An 18,032-nucleotide genomic window follows, 5' to 3' on the forward strand; every position below is an offset into this window, starting at 1 on the left:
ACCCCCCTCCCCATTCAACACGAGGGGTGGATTCTCCATTCCTGAGACGAAGTGTTAATTCCGAGGCAGAATTCGTGGACTTCCACAACAGCAAAACTGGTGTCGCACCTGGACCGATTTAGCGACTGTTGAGGGGCTCGCACCGGCACCACGTGGAACACAATCGATTTCAATGAGAAACGGTGCGGGATTCGCTGGATTCACGATTGACACTCAGGAGGCTGACAAGCTGAGATACCCTCAATTACGACTCAGGAGAGGAGTTTGATAATACAAAGGCTTTAATAACCAGAAAACCAGACAGCTGCCGAGAGGTGTGCTCACTGCACGCTGCCTACTGAACGTAACTTTATATACAGCTACCTGGGGGCTGAGCCAGAGGCGGAGTCCCCCAGGGTTACAAACCCAGTCTTAAAGGGGCCTATGCATTAAAGGTACATATGTATACAGATATCATTCATCACATTCACCCCGTTTAAAAAAAACGCATAGTCCGTCGGGGTTGAAGTGAAATTACAAGTTCAGTCTTTTGGGTGGTCTGATTGCACGTGTCGACTTTCTCAGCTCCGGCGGTGGTCCGGCGGAAAAGGGTCGTCCTCGGTGGTGGTATATCCAGAAGCACGGTTGTCTGGGCCTTTGCCCGCGTTGGAGCAGGGGGGGTATCCGGGGTGACTAGGGTGATTGGTACCGGCGCCGGCTGGGGGGAGGGGAGCGCTATGGGGGGAGCGCTGTAGGAGTCGACCGCCGGTGCGGGGAGGGGAGCGTCAGTGGAAGGGGGGGCGTTGGTGGGCGAGCCAGCGGGTGCCAGGTCTCGCAGGGAAACGGTGACCTGCCTGCCGTCGGGGTGCTCGACGTAGGCGTATTGAGGGTTTGCGTGTAATAGTTGGACCCTCTCGACCAGTGGATCTGTCTTATGGCTCCTCATGTGCATCCGGAGTAGAACTGGTCCCGGAGTCGTCAGCCAATGTGGAAGCGAGACCCCAGAGGTGGACTTCCTGGGCAAGACAAACAAACGGTTGTGGGGGTCTCGTTCGTGGCCGTACAGAGGAGCAACCGAATGGAGTGTATGGCATCGGGTAGGACCTCCTGCCAGCGGGTGTTTGGAAGACTTCTTGACCATAGGGCTAGAAGGACAACCTTCCAAACTGTTGCGTTCTCCCTCTCCACCTGCCCGTTTCCCCGAGGGTTATAGCTGGTCATTCTGCTCGAGGCGATGCCCTTGTTGAGCAGATACTGACGCAGCTCATCGCTCATGAACGATGTAACCCGGTCGCTGTGGATATAAGCGGGGAAACCAAACAGGGTGAAGATGCTCTGCAGTGCCTTGATTATGGGAGGGGCCCTTTGAAGTCCACGCTTAGTCGCTCAAAGGGCCCAGAGGCCTTTACCAGGCGAGCCTTGTCTGGTCGATAGAAGTGCGGTTTGCACTCCGCACAGATCTGGCAAGCCTTGATCATGGCCTTGACCTCCTCGGTGGAGTAAGGTAGGTTGCGGGACTTGATGAAATGGGCAAGCCGGGTGACCCCCGGGTGGCAGAGGTCATTGTGGATGGCCTGCAGATGGTCTTTCTGCGCGTTGGCGCACGTGCCGCGGGACAGGGCATCTGGCGACTCATTGAGCTTCCCCGGACGATATGTAATATCGTACGTGTAGGTGGAGAGTTCGATCCTCCACCTCAGAATTTTATCATTCTTTATTTTGCCCCGTTGTGCGTTATCAAACTTAAAGGCGACCAACCGTTGGTCGGTGACGAGGGCGAACCTCCTACCGGCTAGGTAGTGCCTCCAGTGCCGCACGGCCTCCACTATGGCTTGAGCATTCTTCTCGACTGCAGAGTGTCGAATTTCCGAGGCGGTGAGGGTTCATAGAGAAGAACACTACCAGTCTGCCCGCCTGGTTGAGGGTAGCAGCCAGGGCGACGTCTGATGCGTCGCTCTCTACCTGGAAGGGAATGGTTTTGTCCACCGCATGCATGGTGGCCTTGATGATATTGGCCTTGATACGACTGAAGGCCGACTGAGCCTCAGCCGTCAGGGGAAAAAACTTGGTCTTAATGAGTGGACGGGCTTTGTCCGCATATCTGGGGACCCACTGGGCATAATAGGAATTGAGCCCCAGGCACCGTTTGAGTGCCTTGAGGCTACGGGGGAGGGGAAGTTCCTTATGTAGGCATATTGAGGGCATATGCATGCGGTTGGGGTCTGGCCCTAGGACCCCGTTTTCCACGACGTAGCCGAGAATGGCTAGCCAGGTTGTGTGGGACACGCATTTCTCTTTATTGTATGTCAGATTGATGGCCCGGGCGGTCTGGAGGAACTTCCTCAGGTTTTCGTCATGGTCCTGCTGGTCATGGCCACAGATGGTGACGTTGTTCAAGTACGGGTATGTAGCCCGTAAGCCGTACTGGTCCACCATTTGATCCATTGCCCTTTGGAAAACTGAGACTCCGTTTGTGACACCGAAAGGGACCGTGATGAAGTGGAAGAGCCGACCGGCTGCTTCGAAGGCTGTATAGGGGTGGTCCTCTGGCCGGATAGAGAGTTGATGATAGGCCGATTTTAGGTCGACCGTGGAGAATACCCGATACTGGGCGATTTGGTTCACCATTTCTGCTATGCGGGGAAGTGGGTACGCATCGAGTTGCGTAAAGCGGTTTATGGTCTGGCTATAGTCCACTACCATACATTGTTTTTCCCCGGAGCGGACTACCAGTACTTGTGCCCTCCAAGGGCTGTTGCTAGCCTCTATGACCCCTTCTTTTAGTAGCCGCTGAACCTCTGACTTGATGAAAGTCATGTCTTGGGCTCTGTACCGCCGACTCCTGGTGGAGACGGGCTTACAGTCGGGGGTGAGGTTCGCAAAGAGGGGGTGGTGCAACTTTGAGTGTCGCCAGGCTACCTACCGTGAGCGGGGGCAGGGGTCCGACGAACTTCAGGGTCAGGCTTCGGTGGCTGCACTGAAAGTCCAGACCGAGCAGCAGTGGGGGCGCAGAGGTGAGGGGGGCCATAAAGTTTAAAACGGGCGTATTTGGCGCCTTGGATAGTGAGGTTCGTGACACAATACCCCGTGATTTGGACCGAATGAGGCCCAGGTGCAAGGGCGATAGTTTGGGAGGCGGGATAGGTGCGCAGGGAGCAGCGTCTTACCGTGTCTGGATGGATAAAACTCTCCGTGCTCCCGGAGTCAAAAAGGCAGGGGGTGTCGCGGCCATTGATTTGAACCTGCATCATTGAGTTTCGCAGGTGCTTCGGCCGAGATTGATCGAGCGTGATCGCTTCTAGTTGCGGGCAGTCAGAGTCCTAGGCTAATCGGACTCGCAAAATGGCCTCCGCCGTCGGTCGCACGTTTTGAGTTTTGAAGATGGCCGCCGCCAAGATGACCGCCCCCATGACTCGCACAAGGCCAATGACACGTCAGAAGTAGGCGTGTCTGGCCACCGCCCGGCCGCGTTGCGGGGCCTGTGGTCCCGGGTGTTCGATTTCTGGGCCCGATGAGACTTTTGTTTCTGGCCTTTGGGCCCAGCCAGGCAGACCTTCGCGAAGTGCCCCTTCTTTCCGCATTCGCCGCAGATAGCGGAGAGGGCCGGGCAACACTGGCATGAGTGCTGGCCTTGCCCACAGAAATAGCATTGGGGTCCCCGGTGTGAGCGGGTCACCGCGCGGCGCAGGCCTGAAGCGTGGCCGAGTCTGGAGGGGATCGAGAGGGGTTCGCAAGGTCCCCGGAGTACGTGCGGAGATTATGGTGGGCCGCTTCCAGGGAAGAGGCGAGCGTTTCCGTGCCTTGGAGGTCCTTTGCTCCGTCTTCTAGGAGCCGCTGCCGGATGTACGTGGATCGGATACCGGACACGAAAGCATCACGAATATGTAAGTTCATGTGGACTTCTGCCGTCACCTCTTTATGGTCGCAGTTCCTGGCGAGCGCAGTGAGTCGCTCCAAATATTCATCTAGCTTTTCCCCGGAGCGCTGGCGGCAGGTCGACAGCAAATGTCTGGCATGTACCTCGTTTAGCGGCTTTACAAAGCGCTTCTGTAGGATTTTGACCGCCGTTTCGTACGTCGTAGCTTTCTCGATCACGGAGGATAGTCGGTGGCCCACTCGGGCATGTAGTAAGCTCAGCTCGCGAGGTCCGTCAACTTCAGTCTCTGAGGAATTCAGATAGGCCTCAAAGCACCGGAGCCAGTATTTAAAAATTTCAGTGGCTTCCGACGACCGAGCGTCCAAATTGAGCTTCTCCAGCTTTAGACCGCTGTCCATCATGATGTATTCTGGTTATTAAATTGAGATACCCTCAATTACAGCTCAGGAAAGGAGTTTGATAATACAAAGGCTTTAATAACCAGAAAACCAGACAGCTGCCGAGAAATGTGCTCACTGCACGATGCCTACTGAACGTAACCTTATGTACAGCTTCCTGGGGGCGGAGCCGGAGGCGGAGTCCCCCCAGGGTTCCAAACCTGGTCTTAAAGGGGCCTAAGCATTAAAGGTACATATGTATACAGATATCATTCATCACACAAGCTGCAGCTGCATATACACATTGCACTCCCCACACACACCACCCCAGCCAACAATATGGCAGCAAGGAGAGCGACCCCGAGATTTACGGACGCCAAGCTCAAGACCTCCTGGACACTGTGGCGGAGAGCTGGGCCACCCTGTACCCTGGCCTGGGAAGGAGGTTGCCAGCCACCGCTGTTCGCCGTGCCTCTGCGCAGGTGGCAGAGGCCATCACCGCTACCAGCAACATAGTTCGGACCTGCCTGCAGTGCTGTAAAAAACTGCACAACCTCATCAGGGCGGCCAGGGTGAGTAAGCAGCATTGTGCCCTGGCACAAACCCCCATCCGACACACCCATCACCCCCTTAACCTGGAGGGCAGTCAAACCCCACCCTGCACCACATGCCGGGACCCATACCGGCCGCCATGGCCGGGTGTCCTGGCTACTGAAGCCACCAGCTACCCACCCCCTGGGCTGCATTCGCTGGACCATCTAACTCTGTGCGTTCTCCGTTTAATAATAATAATCTTTTATAGTGTCACAAGTAGGCTTACATTTACACTGTAATGCAGTTAATGTGAAAATGGGCAAGTCGCCACACTCTGGTGCCTGTTTGGGTACAATTACTGTGATGAGTGGTTACTGTAACACTGTACCCTTGTCATCATGTAAGGTGATGTCCATTTTAAGACCAGGCTTGGGACCCTGGGGAACTCCGCCTCCGGCTCCGCCCATCTGTGAGCCGTATATAAGGGGCCGCCTTGTGGGCAGTGCAGCAGTTAGCACACGTCTCGGCTCTAGCCTAGTTCTTAGTTTATTAAAGCCTTCTTGACTGTTTACACTCTAAGTGTCGTTATTAAGGGTACCACAATTTAATAAACTAAACTACTTCAGGATGGATGCAGGCCTAAAACCAGAGAAGCTCAACCTGGAAGCATGGACATCAGAGGCAAAATAAATTTTTTAATACTGGCTCCGATGCTTCGAGGCTTACCTGGACTCCTCAGAGACTCCCATCCTGGGGCCACGCAAGCTGCACCTACTCCACGCCCGGGTGAGTCACAGAATCTCCGCCACGCTCGAAAAGGCGACGACTTATGAAGAGGCGGTCGAGCTACTCCGCAAGCGGTTCGTCAAGCCTATCAACGAGGTGCACGCCAGGCATCTGCTCTCTACCTGCCGGCAGCGCTCGGGGGAATCGTGCTACTTCTGCGGGCAGGGCCAGCACCCACGCCCACGCAGCCCAGCCCGCTCCGCGATCTGCAGCGACTGCGGGAAGAAGGGGCATTTTGCGAAGGTCTGCCTGGCCAGACCCAGAGGACAGAAGAACAAAGAACAGCCGGCCCAAAAATCAGGCTCTCAGGCCCGCAGGCCTCGCAATGAGGCTGCGCACCGACCTGACATGCCCCCTTCTGATGCGTCATCAGCCTTGTGCGAATCATGGGAGTGGCCATCTTGTCGGCGGCCATCTTCTCGACCCAACACGCGCAGTCGGCGGTGGCCATTTTATGAGTCCAACTCGGCTGAGGACTCGGACTACCCGCGAGTGGGTGCGATCGCCCTCGACCAAACTCGGCCAAAACACTTGCAGAACTCTATGATGCAGGTCCAGGTCAACGGGCGCAACACTGCTTGCCTCTTCGACTCTGGGAGCACGGAAAGCTTTATCCATCCTGAAACGGTAAGGCGCTGCTCCCTGCACACCCCTTCCGCGTCCCAAACCATTGCCCTCGCATCCGGGGGCCACTCGATACAAATCAAGGGGTACTGTATCGCGGATCTCTCGAGCCAGGGTGCCAAGTACACCTGTTTCAAATTTTATATCCTTCCCCACCTCTGTGCCCCCCTGCTGCTCGAACTGGATTTCCAGTGCAGCCACCGAAGCCAGACACTGAAGTTCAGCGGACCCTTGGCCCCCTCACGGTAAGCTGCCTTGCGACACTGAAAGTCGCACCCCCCTCGCTATTCGCGAACCTCACTCCCGACTGTAAGCCCGTCGCCACCAGGAGCCGGCGGTACAGTGCCCAAGACATGACTTTTATCAAGTCAGAGGTCGAGTGTTTACTGGGGGAGGTGGTCGTCGAGGCTAGCAACAGCCCTTGGAGAACACAAGTGGTGGTAGTCCGGTCCGGGGATAAGAAACAGATGGTCGTGGATTGTAGCCAGACCATAAACCGATTCACGCAGCTTGATGCGTACCCCCTTCCTCGCATCGCGGAAATGGTAAATCGGATCGCCCAATACCGAGTATTTTCCACGGTCAACCTCAAATCCGCCTACCACCAGCTCCCCATCCGACCAAAAGACCGCCCCTATACTGCCTTCGAAGAAGCTGGCCGGCTTTTCCACTTCCTCAGGGTCCCCTTCGGTGTCACAAATGGGGTCTCCGTCTTTCAAAGGGCGATGGATCAAATGGTGAACCAGTACGGTTTGCGGGCTACATACCCGTACTTGGACAATGTCACCATCTGTGGCCATGACCAGCAGGACCATGACGCTAACCTCGAAAAGTTCCTCCAGACCGCCCAAGCCCTTAACCTGACCTATAATGAGGAAAAATGCGTTTTCCACACAACCCGGCTAGCCATCCTTGGCTATGTCGTGGAAGATGGGGTCCTAGGTCCCGACCCCGACCACATGCACCCCCTTAAGGAACCCCCCTCCCCCGCAGCCTCAAGGCCCTCAAACGGTGCTTGGGGCTCTTCTCCTACTACGCCCAGTGGGTCCCCAAGTATGCAGACGAAGCCCACCCACTCATAAAGGCCACCACTTTTCCCCTCTCAGCTGAGGCTCAATTGGCCTTCAACCGCATCAAGGCCGATATCGTCAAGGCCGCTATGCGCGCGGTGGACAAAACTATCTCCTTCCAGGTAGAGAGCGATGCATCAGACATCGCCCTGGCTGCTACCCTCAATCAGGCAGGCAGACCAGTAGCGTTCTTCTCACGGACCCTCACCGCCTCCGAGGTTCGACACTCTGCAGTCGAGAAGGAGGCACAAGCCATTGTGGAGGCTGTGCGGATGCTGGAGGCACTACCTAGCCGGTAGGAGGTTCACCCTCGTCACCGACCAACGGTCAGTCGCCTATATGTTCGATAACACGCAACGGGGCAAAATAAAAAATGATAACATTTTGAGGTGGAGGATCGAACTCTCCACCTACACGTACGATATCAAGTATCATCCAGGGGAGCTCAATGAGCCCCCAGATGCCCTGTCCCGCGGCACATGCGCCAACGCGCAGGACGACCGCCTGCAAGCCATCCACAATGACCTCTGCCACCCGGGGGTTACCCGGCTCGTCCATTTTATCAAGTCCCGCAACCTACCTTACTCAACCAAGGAGGTCAAGGCCATGATCAGGGCCTGCCAGATCTGTGCGGAGTGCAAACCGCACTTCTACCGGCCAGACAAGGTTCGGCTCGTAAAGGCCTCGGGGCCCTTTGAGCGACTGAGCGTGGACTTCATGGGGCCCCTCCCGTCCACCAATCGTAATGCCTATTTCCTCACTGTTATCGATGAGTTCTCCCGTTTCCCATTCGCCATTCCCTGCCCTGGCATGACCTCAGCCACCGTGATTAAGGCACTGCACAGCATCTTCACTCTGTTCGGTTTACCTGCTTATATCCACAGCGACCGGGGTACATCGTTCGTGAGCGATGAACTGCGCCAGTATCTGCTCAGCAAAGGCATCGCCTCGAGCAGAACGACCAGTTATAACCCGCGGGGAAACGGGCAAGTGGAGAGGGAGAACGCGACAGTGTGGGAAGGCTGTCCTTCTGGCCCTACGGTCGAGAAGTCTCCCAACTACCCGCTGGCAGGAGGTCCTGCCCGATGCCCTACACTCCATTAGGTCGCTCCTCTTCACGGCCACGAATGAGACCCCGCACAACCGATTGTTTGTCTTCCCCAGGAAGTACACCTCTGGGGTCTCGCTTCCACCTTGGCTGACGACTCCGGGACCTGTTCTTCTCCGGAGGCACGCGAGGAACCATAAAACGGACCCCCTGGTCGAAAAGGTCCGATTACTCCACGCCAACCCAGTTACGCTTATGTTGAGTACCCCGACGGCAGGCAAGATACGGTTTCCCTCCGGGATCTGGCACCCGCTGGATCCCCCACTACAGACGCCCCTTCCCGCGCCGCTCCCCTGCAGGACCCGGCACCCCCTACAACACACCCCCTCCCGGCCCCACCCCCCATTGGTGAGCACCTACCGAGCGCCCCCTCTTTACACACTCCGCCGGCGCCGGCACCGCTACCCCCGGCCCCGCCTATTCTCCCTGCGCCCTGTTCCCCTGCCCCGACCCGGACCGAAGCTCCGACCGCCGTGCTCCCGGATGTACCCTCAACCAGGACGTCCGTGTCCGCCGCACCACCGGCCGCCGCACCACCGCCCAAACTGAGGAAGTCGATGAGGACGATCCAGCCACCGAGACGGATGGACCTATGATGGCACTTCACCCCCGCCGGACTCTTTTTTAAACAGGAGGTGAATGTGATGAACAGTTACTGTAACACTGTACCCTTGTCATCATGTAAGGTGATGTCCCCTTTAAGACCGGGCTTGGAACCCTGGGGAACTCCGCCTACGGCTCCGCCCATCTGTGAGACGTATATAAGGGGCCGCCTTGTGGGCAGTGCAGCAGTTAGCACACGTCTCGGCTCTAGCCTAGTTCTTAGTTTATTAAAGCCTTCTTTACTGTTTACACTCTAAGCGTCGTTATTGAGGGTACCACAATTCCAATATGACCTCAACCATTGCTCATAAAGGGACAAGTCTCTTCCTTTACCACTGCAGGGAATCAAATTTGCGAGTTAATTGATCTTCTTGATAAATGATAATTAATAATACATCTTTTTATCGGAATTTTATATCTGAAACCATGCTGCAGAGTGGAACTTGCAAGTAAAAAAAACACAACCAAAACTCATCCAGCATCACTGACTGCTATCATGCTTTAGGGCATTGGGAGCAAAATTAGTGGAAAACATTTGCTCAAGTTCATTGGACTGTGGGATGTCTGTTGAAGTTCTCCCCCACTCCCCAGGAGAAGACCACCCATAACTCCCAGGTGTGGGAAAAGACTGGCGGGGGACTGCTGTACCTGCAGCCCCAGAGTAGTGGGCCCTGAATCCGATGTTGACGATTTCCCGTCACAGCTGTCTCCTTCACCCTCCACCATCCCAGAGACACTCATCGCGGTTGGGAATTTTAGTGAAGAGGCTCCTGGGACACTCTCTGGTGCTCACCACACAGCTGCTCCGGTACATCAGGTGGAGGTAGGAACAGCCAAAGGGATGGACGGTTGGAGGGCAGGCCGACCCCAAGGACTAGCTGCTGTCCAGTCGGGTTTCTGGAATGGACGGTCCCATTGATTGTGGAGATGCAGTTGCAGAGCCAAGGATTACATGAGGGGTTGTCGTGAGCACCCAGCACTTGCAAGTGCAGGTGGAGGAGACCAACCGCATGCAGGAGCGGGAGGTGATGCAGACCATGCGTGCCACCCAGGCTAACCCCGCACTTTTGGCATCCGCGGTGGAGGCCTTGGGGGGGGGGAGGGTTTCGGCTATGGATTAGCATTTCCAAGGCCTGGGGCAATCTTTGCAGGCAGTGGCTGAGGCCCAAGGCAGGGTTGCCCTCTCACAAGCAGCCATGTGCCAGAGCCAGCTGGACATTGCAGCGGCACTCCTGCCCAGTCACTGCAGGTGATGACTGGGAATGTCGGTGGCATTGGCCAGGTGCTGGCCGACATGGCACAGATGCAGAGGGAGGTGGCCCAGTCCAAGAGGGACATGGCACAGTCACTGGCTGATGTGGCACAGACCCAGGAAGTGTGGGCACAGTCGCAGTGTGATATGGCACAGTTCTAGCTGGAAGTGATCCACTCCCTGTGCTCCATGCCGCGAGCATCCAGACCCTGGCCGAGATAACAGTGGGCCTCCTGAACTGGCAGCACCAGGGGGCGGGGTACCCTCAGGGGAGAGCTCTGCTCACATCCCTGTCCATTGGAGTAGCCCAGGGCCATCCTCCAGAACCCTCAAAAAGAGAGGAATCTCAGAGGAGTAGCCTTTGTTCTTATAAAGCAGGCACCCAATATTATGCCCTGGAGAAATTGCCAAAGAAAGCAGACGGGGTACAGCCTGGGGAATCTGAGTAATTTCAGGTTTGGAAACCTCAAAACAATTTTGAAATCAGTGGAAACAAACTCAGCAGCGACTGACAACAAACTAACAAAGTACATGCCCAGTTTAACAACAGATGAATTACAGTATGAACATGCACAAGCAACCTCCCTCCCAGCTCCCTAATCAGTCTGATGTCACCTGACTCTACCATTCACTTATATACCAATGAGATTCCTAGTGGTCAGTCGGTGAATTGCAACACAACCATGATATTACGACATCCCCTTTCCTTTGAACGAATAAATTAATATATTACCATCAGTATATTTACGTGTGATATCATTAGCCTGAGAGTCTAACAGTATTAATTTTTTTCTTTAAATATTTTAAAAACCAAATTATATATATTTGTATATATATAATATACACACAGAAGAACAGCAAACATAGTATGTACAAATAGTCCAAATCTATAAATTGAGTCGATTAGGTTTTTCTCTGACACTGGTTGATCTTCTCAAAGTTTGACCTGGCTGCTCAGATTTGTCATCCATCACGGTGTTGTGAAAGTCTTCTCTGGTTTTCAAGAGTGCGCAACGATTTCTTCTTAAAACCAGCCCATCCTCTGTCTGTACATTGTGGGAATGAGGTGCTACTTCAAGTACAATAGCTTTTCTCGACCAATTGCCTGAATTTTCTATTCTCACAATGTCATCACTACTCAGAGGTGGTAACATTCTAGACACTCTATCATAGAACTGCTTCTGTTTTGCTTTAATGTTTTGCATTTCCTGGAGTACCACTGCATTCTCCTCCTTCTTTTCCAAATAGGGAAGTGTGCTACGCAATCTTCTATTCATGAGTAACTCTGCTGGTGATCTACCACGTGACAATGGTAAAGCTTTGTAACATATTTCATGAGATATGGATCAGATGGACTGTCCATTGCTTTCTGTAATGATTGTTTTACAATATGTACACTTTTTTCGTTAAGATCTTTGGGATCCATGCCTCTATCACCATTTTTTTGTTCCACATATATCATGGAATGTACCCCATTGGCAGGTTCTTCTATCTTCTTGACAACTTGTGGTTTCATATCTGATACGGGTGGTAGGGTAGAAATGAGTTTGACATGCAGATCTACAACTTAAGCAATATCACTACTAATAGTTTGTACCGGTGCACTAAAACCTGTGAACACATCGCTGTATTTGCTGATAATGTTCTCAGAATCATTGGAGTGTTGATCCAATCCTTTTTGGATGCTATATACCAACTGCACTAGACCTAATTCTTCACAGGACTGATGACTTAATAATGAATCTAAGCCCTCGGGCAATGCAGAATGGGACAGAATAAACTGTGTTCTTCACCACTACACTCAGGTCACAAGCATCATAACCGTTAATGCTTGAACTATTATAATCTCTGAGATATTTTGTGATTTCTTCTAATTGGCTGACTTTTTAGATATTTTAAATCAGGCATGCTGATTAAATTGGCTTTGGCACCAGTATCTAATTTCACTTGGACCACTGTACTGTTCACGTCAAGTGGTAGCAGCCATTTCTCCTCATCAACTGCATTTATTTTAAATGGAGCATCAGGTTGCATTTTTTAAATGCTGGAGAATTTTTTGATGTCTCCAAAAAATTCTTATTTTTCTCCAACAAATAATGATGTTTCCTCACTGGAGACTGTGTCTTCCATTGTGCTGACTGATCTGGGGTTGAACTTAGAGTAACATTTCTGAGCAAAGTGATTTTATTTCTTTGTATCTGGAACAAAGCTTGACAAACGCTGGACACTGCCTTAATTTGTGCCTTTGACCACATCTTTCACACAGAAATACTTTGTCCTGATCCTTAACCTGATTGTTGGTGTGCGAGCAGCTGCAGCACCTTTCCCACCATTTTTTGGAAATCTCCCGCCTTTTTGGAAAAAGGGCAGCAACCGGAGTGCTTTCCTCCAAGAATACACCACCATTACTGAGAAACATTAGAATGCTGTGCTGCTAGCTCGTGAGCCTGACAAATCTGAACTGTTTGTTCCAAAGACAGCGCCGATTCCCTCAGCAACCATTAAAATTATTCCTATCTTCATCGTTTGCAAATTTAAATGTATTAAACACAACTGCTTCGGGCCCTGCCGCTGTAAGGAGCAGCGCTACTGTACACGATTCTGATTGATCTCCTAAATTTACTGCAGTAAGAAACAGATTAAATTGTTGTTTGAACACATGGCAGTTGCTGTCCACATTACCATGACTTTTGAGACTCATTGGTGGCTTCAATGGCTCCATGTGGTTCATTCCTGCAGGCTGCAAAATCTTCAAATCTCTGTGGACCTCGTGGCAGGCTGATAGTTTTTTCTCAGCGTTTAATACCATCCAACCCTGGTACCATGTATAATTACAATAATAATAATCTTTAGTCGTGTCACAACTAGGCTTACATTAACACTGTAATGAAGTTACTGGGAAAATTCCCTACCCGCCACACTCCGGCACCTGATCATGTACACTGAGGGAGAATTAGGAATGTCCAAACTACCTAACAATACTTCTTTTGGGACTTGTGGGCGGAATCCAGAGCACCCAGAGGAAACCCACGCAGACACGGGTAGAATGTGCAGTCTCTGCACAGTGACCCAAGCCGGGAATCGAACCTGGGACTGTGGCGCTGTGATGCAACAGTGCTGACCACTGTGCTAGCCGGATGGCCTGATTTATATTACAAGAACACTTGTAGCTAAAGCTATAAAAGATTTATTAACTTTAACTGTGGGTTAAATATATATAAAACAACAGATGAATAGCAGTATGAACATTCACAAACCACTATCTCTCTCCCAACTCCCTAGTCAGTCTGAGGTCACCCGACTCTAACATTCACTTATATACTAATGAGACCCTTGGTGGTCAGTCGGTGAATTATAACACAACCATGATATCACGACAGCATGCATTTCATAAGGATGCTGAGTGGAGATTTGTTCAGGTACTGTGGCTATATTATGCAACTATTACCCCAATTGCATTTTTCTCAGGGCCTTAATAGCACGTTACAAGTGCACAGACTCTCAATGAAAGCACAGATTCTTCTGGACCTCATTAGAAATCATGAAAGGGGCGACAGGCTGGCACAGCGGTTAGCACTGCTGCCTCACAGCTCCAGGGACCCAAGTACAATTCCAACCTTGGATGACTGTCTGTGTGGAGTTTGCACTTTCTCCCTGTGTCTGCGTGGGTTTCCTCCGGGTGTTCCGGTTTCCTCCCACAGTCCAAAGATGTGCAGGTTAGGTGGATTGGTCATGCTAAATTGCCCCTTAGTGTCCAAAACGTTAGGTGGGGTTACTGGGTTATGGGGATAGGGTGGAGGTTTGGGCTTAATTAGGGTGCTCTTTCCAAGGGCTGGTGCAGACTTGATGGGCTGAATGACCTCCTTCTGCTCTGTAAGTTCTATGATTCTATGAAGTAGAACAGGCACCAAGTGGATCCCAGAATTCAGCTCCTGATTACAAGAGGCACAGCACTTCATGCATAGCACTCCTATGGATGTTCAACAGCCTTTTGGTGGTTTGATTTTAAGTATAATAATTTGCCAGGCAAATTTCATAGCAGCAATGCTATTTTGTTTAGCATTTATATTATTTCAACGTGATAAAGAATCTATTTCATTTTAACCCTTAATTTTAATAGCAGGAAATGCAAATGGGTAGGTTTTGAATGAGTTAAATTCTCACCCATACTGGGATTTGGAATATTTTCTAATCACCAACCTTGTGATATCTGCTGTAGTTTTGAAAAAAATTTCCTATGACAAATTTAATCTTGGTATGTGTGGAACACTTGATGTCATTACAACCCCAAAGACAGTATATAAAAAAACCTCTCATCTCTTGCTTCTGCACAGAAGAATCTCACACCGAAGGGAAAGTAGGAGTGACTTGGTAGAAAAATGGTCAGCAAAACCTCAGTCACTTTTTTTTCAATCATTGCTCTGTGCCTGGTATTTGCAGATGGTAAGATATTTACGATTATAGGATCCTTTTAATTCTGAACTTAACATTAAAAATACGATATTATGGATTAAAATACTGTTGTATTTTGACACAACTGGATTTTACGAATTGTCAATGAAAGTTTAAGAGCCTGTTGTTTCCTATTACAGCTGTACCACGCTTGCCTACTCAGAGACGTTGCAGATGCATTAACCAAGCAGAAGAGTTGCAACCATCTATGGGAATCACCAATGTTAACATTTTCTTTAAACAGGGTCTGTGCCCAAACATTGAGATCATGTAAGAACTGTCTTTCTTATTTACAGTTGTACTTAATAAACAGATATTAAGGTGGAATGACTTTCAATTAATTGTGGTTTAATCTTCCCAAAGTGTCAACTTGCAAAATCGCAGAATATGCTTGAACCCTGACTCCAAAGTCGGGAAGAAAATTATTGCTCTTATGAGAAAGTAAGTATGTAAGAAATGTAAACATATTTGTGCGTAATGTTGTAAACAGGAGCGATTTGACAGGCTAGATTGTTTACACGATTAAAACAAGTACAATCTAGGTGAAATCATCCAAAACAACATAAAAGATCGGGGATTTTAAATGTGAGTTAAGCCGAATACCACAATTTTTTATCATGATTGCAGATTTAATTCGCCAAAATTGGGCCAAAGCCACAACATTAACCACAACCCCAGGAAGAAATTGTGATATTCTGATGATTGTACTAGTTAAGGAAGGCTTTTAAAATTGTATTCATTTTCTTTGGTACTACTAGTGGGCACTTTTTAAAAGTTCTCCATATTAATATAGTATTTACTTTGCAAAGAAATAGACTGGAAACTGGAATTATACCAATGAAACTATTAAATTGTTCAGTATTAATGTTTTTGTTTTATTGGTTCAATTACTTTTTAATTGGGTTAATGACAATTGGAGACTGAGGACCCTTATTTCTAATTTATTCTTGGGAACCTTGCGAGGCCAGCAATTATTGTCCATCCCATTATTGTTCATGAGAAGGTGGTGAGGAGTCGCCTTCTTGAAATGTTGCATTCCATATGAAAATGTTGTTAGGAAGGGATTTCCAGGATTTTGACACCACAACAGTGAAGGAATGCCACTATAATTCCAAGCCAGTATGATGTGTGGCTGGGAAGTGAATGTGCAGGTGTTGATGCTCCCATGCATCAACTCCCCTCGTTTTTCTCAGTGGTAGAGGTCACATGTTTGGAAGGTGCAGTCAAAGGAGGTTTGGTTAGCACTGTTGCTTCATAGAACCAGGGACTCAGGTTCGATTCCCAGCTTGGGTCACTGTCTGTGCGGAGTGTGCACGTTCTCCCCGTGTCTGCATGGGTTTCCTCCGGGTGCTCCTGTTTCCTCTCACAAGTCCCGAAAGATGCGCTTGTTAGGTGAATTGGACATTCTGAATTCCCCCTCCGTGTACCCGAACAGGCACAGGAATGTGGCGACTAGGGGATTTCCACAGTAACTTTATTGCGGAATTAATGTAAGATTACTTGTGACACTAATAAGAATTATTAGGAAAGGCTTTTATTTTTGGTGATCAACTCATTTTCAACTGAATTAAAAAACTACTAGAAAAGATATTGGAAAAATGAATTACATTCGATCATTGGAATTATTATTTTTTCAACATACTAATCCAACATTTCTTCACAGGAGAATGAACCAGTGAACAAATTGCAGACCAATGGGAATTCTTATATTGCTGGCTGAGTGCACAGAAATTTGAAATCCATCTGTTCATCAGAAGATGCTTGAAAAAAACAACTTTGATTTCTTATAAGCTTTGAATTCTTATTTTTACATTTAATTAATTGAGCTGTCTGCAGCAAAAAGATTGGACAATCATTGCTGATTGACAACTCAGTGTCATTCAGGCACCTGCGTGTAACACAAATTAGCTGCCTTTTAAGCTGTTATAAAACCCCAATTTGTTGAATTTTTCAGTGGCTGCACTTTTTCGTTTATAATTATGCTGACACAGATTTTGGTACAAATAAGCTATTTTAGATTATTAGGTACAATAAAATAATAAAGTTTTAAGCCTCACATTAATCCGTAGGATTCCAGCTGGGTTTTCTTTGCCCAAGAGCTTTCAAGTTCTGAATTTTCCTGGTTTTGTCACTGTTCATGGTGTGCTGTGACCTTTGAAGTGAATGGTTACTTTTATATTGTGTCAGTTTTAAGGTATTCTTGTAAGAAAATATATTATGTAACTTTTGGAATTATTGTGATGTTTGTATTGTATTAAAGGACAATTTATGATCATTGTTGGTGTTCTTGTATTTAATAAATAATTGTAATATTTTGACAATCCAATTTGACAAATGCAGGATGCTTTGTCAATTTAAATAAATTGGCATTACTCATCATTTTCTTTTCCATTTTTAATTGGGCATAACTTGAATTAGCAAGAACACCAAGAAAATTAAAAGAGACGGGATCTCACAAATTATACTAAAAATCTTTATAGTCACAAGTAGGCGTATATTAACACTGCAATGAAGTTACTGTTCAAAGCCCCTAGTCACCACACTCCGGCGCCTGTTCAGGTACACAGAGGGAGAATTCAGAATTTCCAAATTATCTAACAGCACATCTTTCGGGACTTGTGGGAGGAAATCGGAGCACTCGGACGAAACCCACGCAGACACGGGGAGAACGTGCAGACTCCACACAGACAGTGACCCAAGCCGGGAATCGAACCTGGGACCCTGGAGCTGTGAAGCAACCGTGCTTCCCACTGTGCTACCCTGCTGTCCTACTGGCCAGAAAGCTGTTTTTGGTCAATTTACCACAGAATTTTTTCAGAAAATATAAATCCACTCCAAGAATCGCTTGTGAAAACATTTTTGACAGGTTTTAAAAGAACCAAATGGATAGAAAGTTCCAATAAGAATTCAGCTATAATAATTGATTGCCAGTAGGTGGGCCTGGCTGCCATGGTTCCTGCTGCAACAGGCTGAATTATATTGCACCCATGGTTGCAAAGTGACATGGCTGGGCCTGAACATTAAAGGCTTTTTGACATTTCAGAAACACAGGGAGAAAGGAAAAATGATTGGGGTAATTCTGTTAACAAAGGAACAGATCAGTACATGAGTGATAAATTAAATTGGCTCAGAGGATCAAAATGCAGAATCAGTTTGGGTGGAGGCAAGAAATAGTAAAGGAAGTAAGTCACTGGTGGGAGTAATTTGAAGCCTCCCTACAACAGCTACGCTGGAGTCAACAAATTTAAAAAGTAACGGTGGCTGATAAGAAAGGTACTTCAATTATTGTGGGAGATTTTAACCATTGGAAAGATTGGACAAAGTAAATTGACAAAAGTGATCGAGAGGATAAATTCATCGACTGTACATG

At 49.1% G+C, this 18,032-nt stretch overlaps 1 protein-coding gene across 3 annotated transcripts in view; it reads left to right on the forward strand.

The window, feature by feature from the left end:
• LOC140427472 (interleukin-8-like) overlaps nucleotides 1-16,937 on the forward strand; it is a 121,760-nt gene extending 104,823 nt beyond the window's left edge. For all 3 annotated transcript variants that reach the window (XM_072512992.1, XM_072512993.1, XM_072512994.1), the window contains 4 exons: nucleotides 14,545-14,653; nucleotides 14,803-14,932; nucleotides 15,026-15,103; nucleotides 16,326-16,937. In XM_072512992.1, the coding sequence (XP_072369093.1) occupies nucleotides 14,590-14,653; nucleotides 14,803-14,932; nucleotides 15,026-15,103; nucleotides 16,326-16,341 (288 nt within the window). In that variant the 5' untranslated portion in view covers nucleotides 14,545-14,589 and the 3' untranslated portion in view covers nucleotides 16,342-16,937. The remainder of the gene's footprint in view (nucleotides 1-14,544; nucleotides 14,654-14,802; nucleotides 14,933-15,025; nucleotides 15,104-16,325) is intronic.
• The last annotated feature ends 1,095 nt before the right edge of the window (nucleotides 16,938-18,032 follow it).

The sequence above is a fragment of the Scyliorhinus torazame genome, chromosome 7 (genome assembly GCF_047496885.1).
Source record: "Scyliorhinus torazame isolate Kashiwa2021f chromosome 7, sScyTor2.1, whole genome shotgun sequence".
In the NCBI taxonomy this organism is placed as follows: Eukaryota; Metazoa; Chordata; class Chondrichthyes; order Carcharhiniformes; family Scyliorhinidae; genus Scyliorhinus; species Scyliorhinus torazame.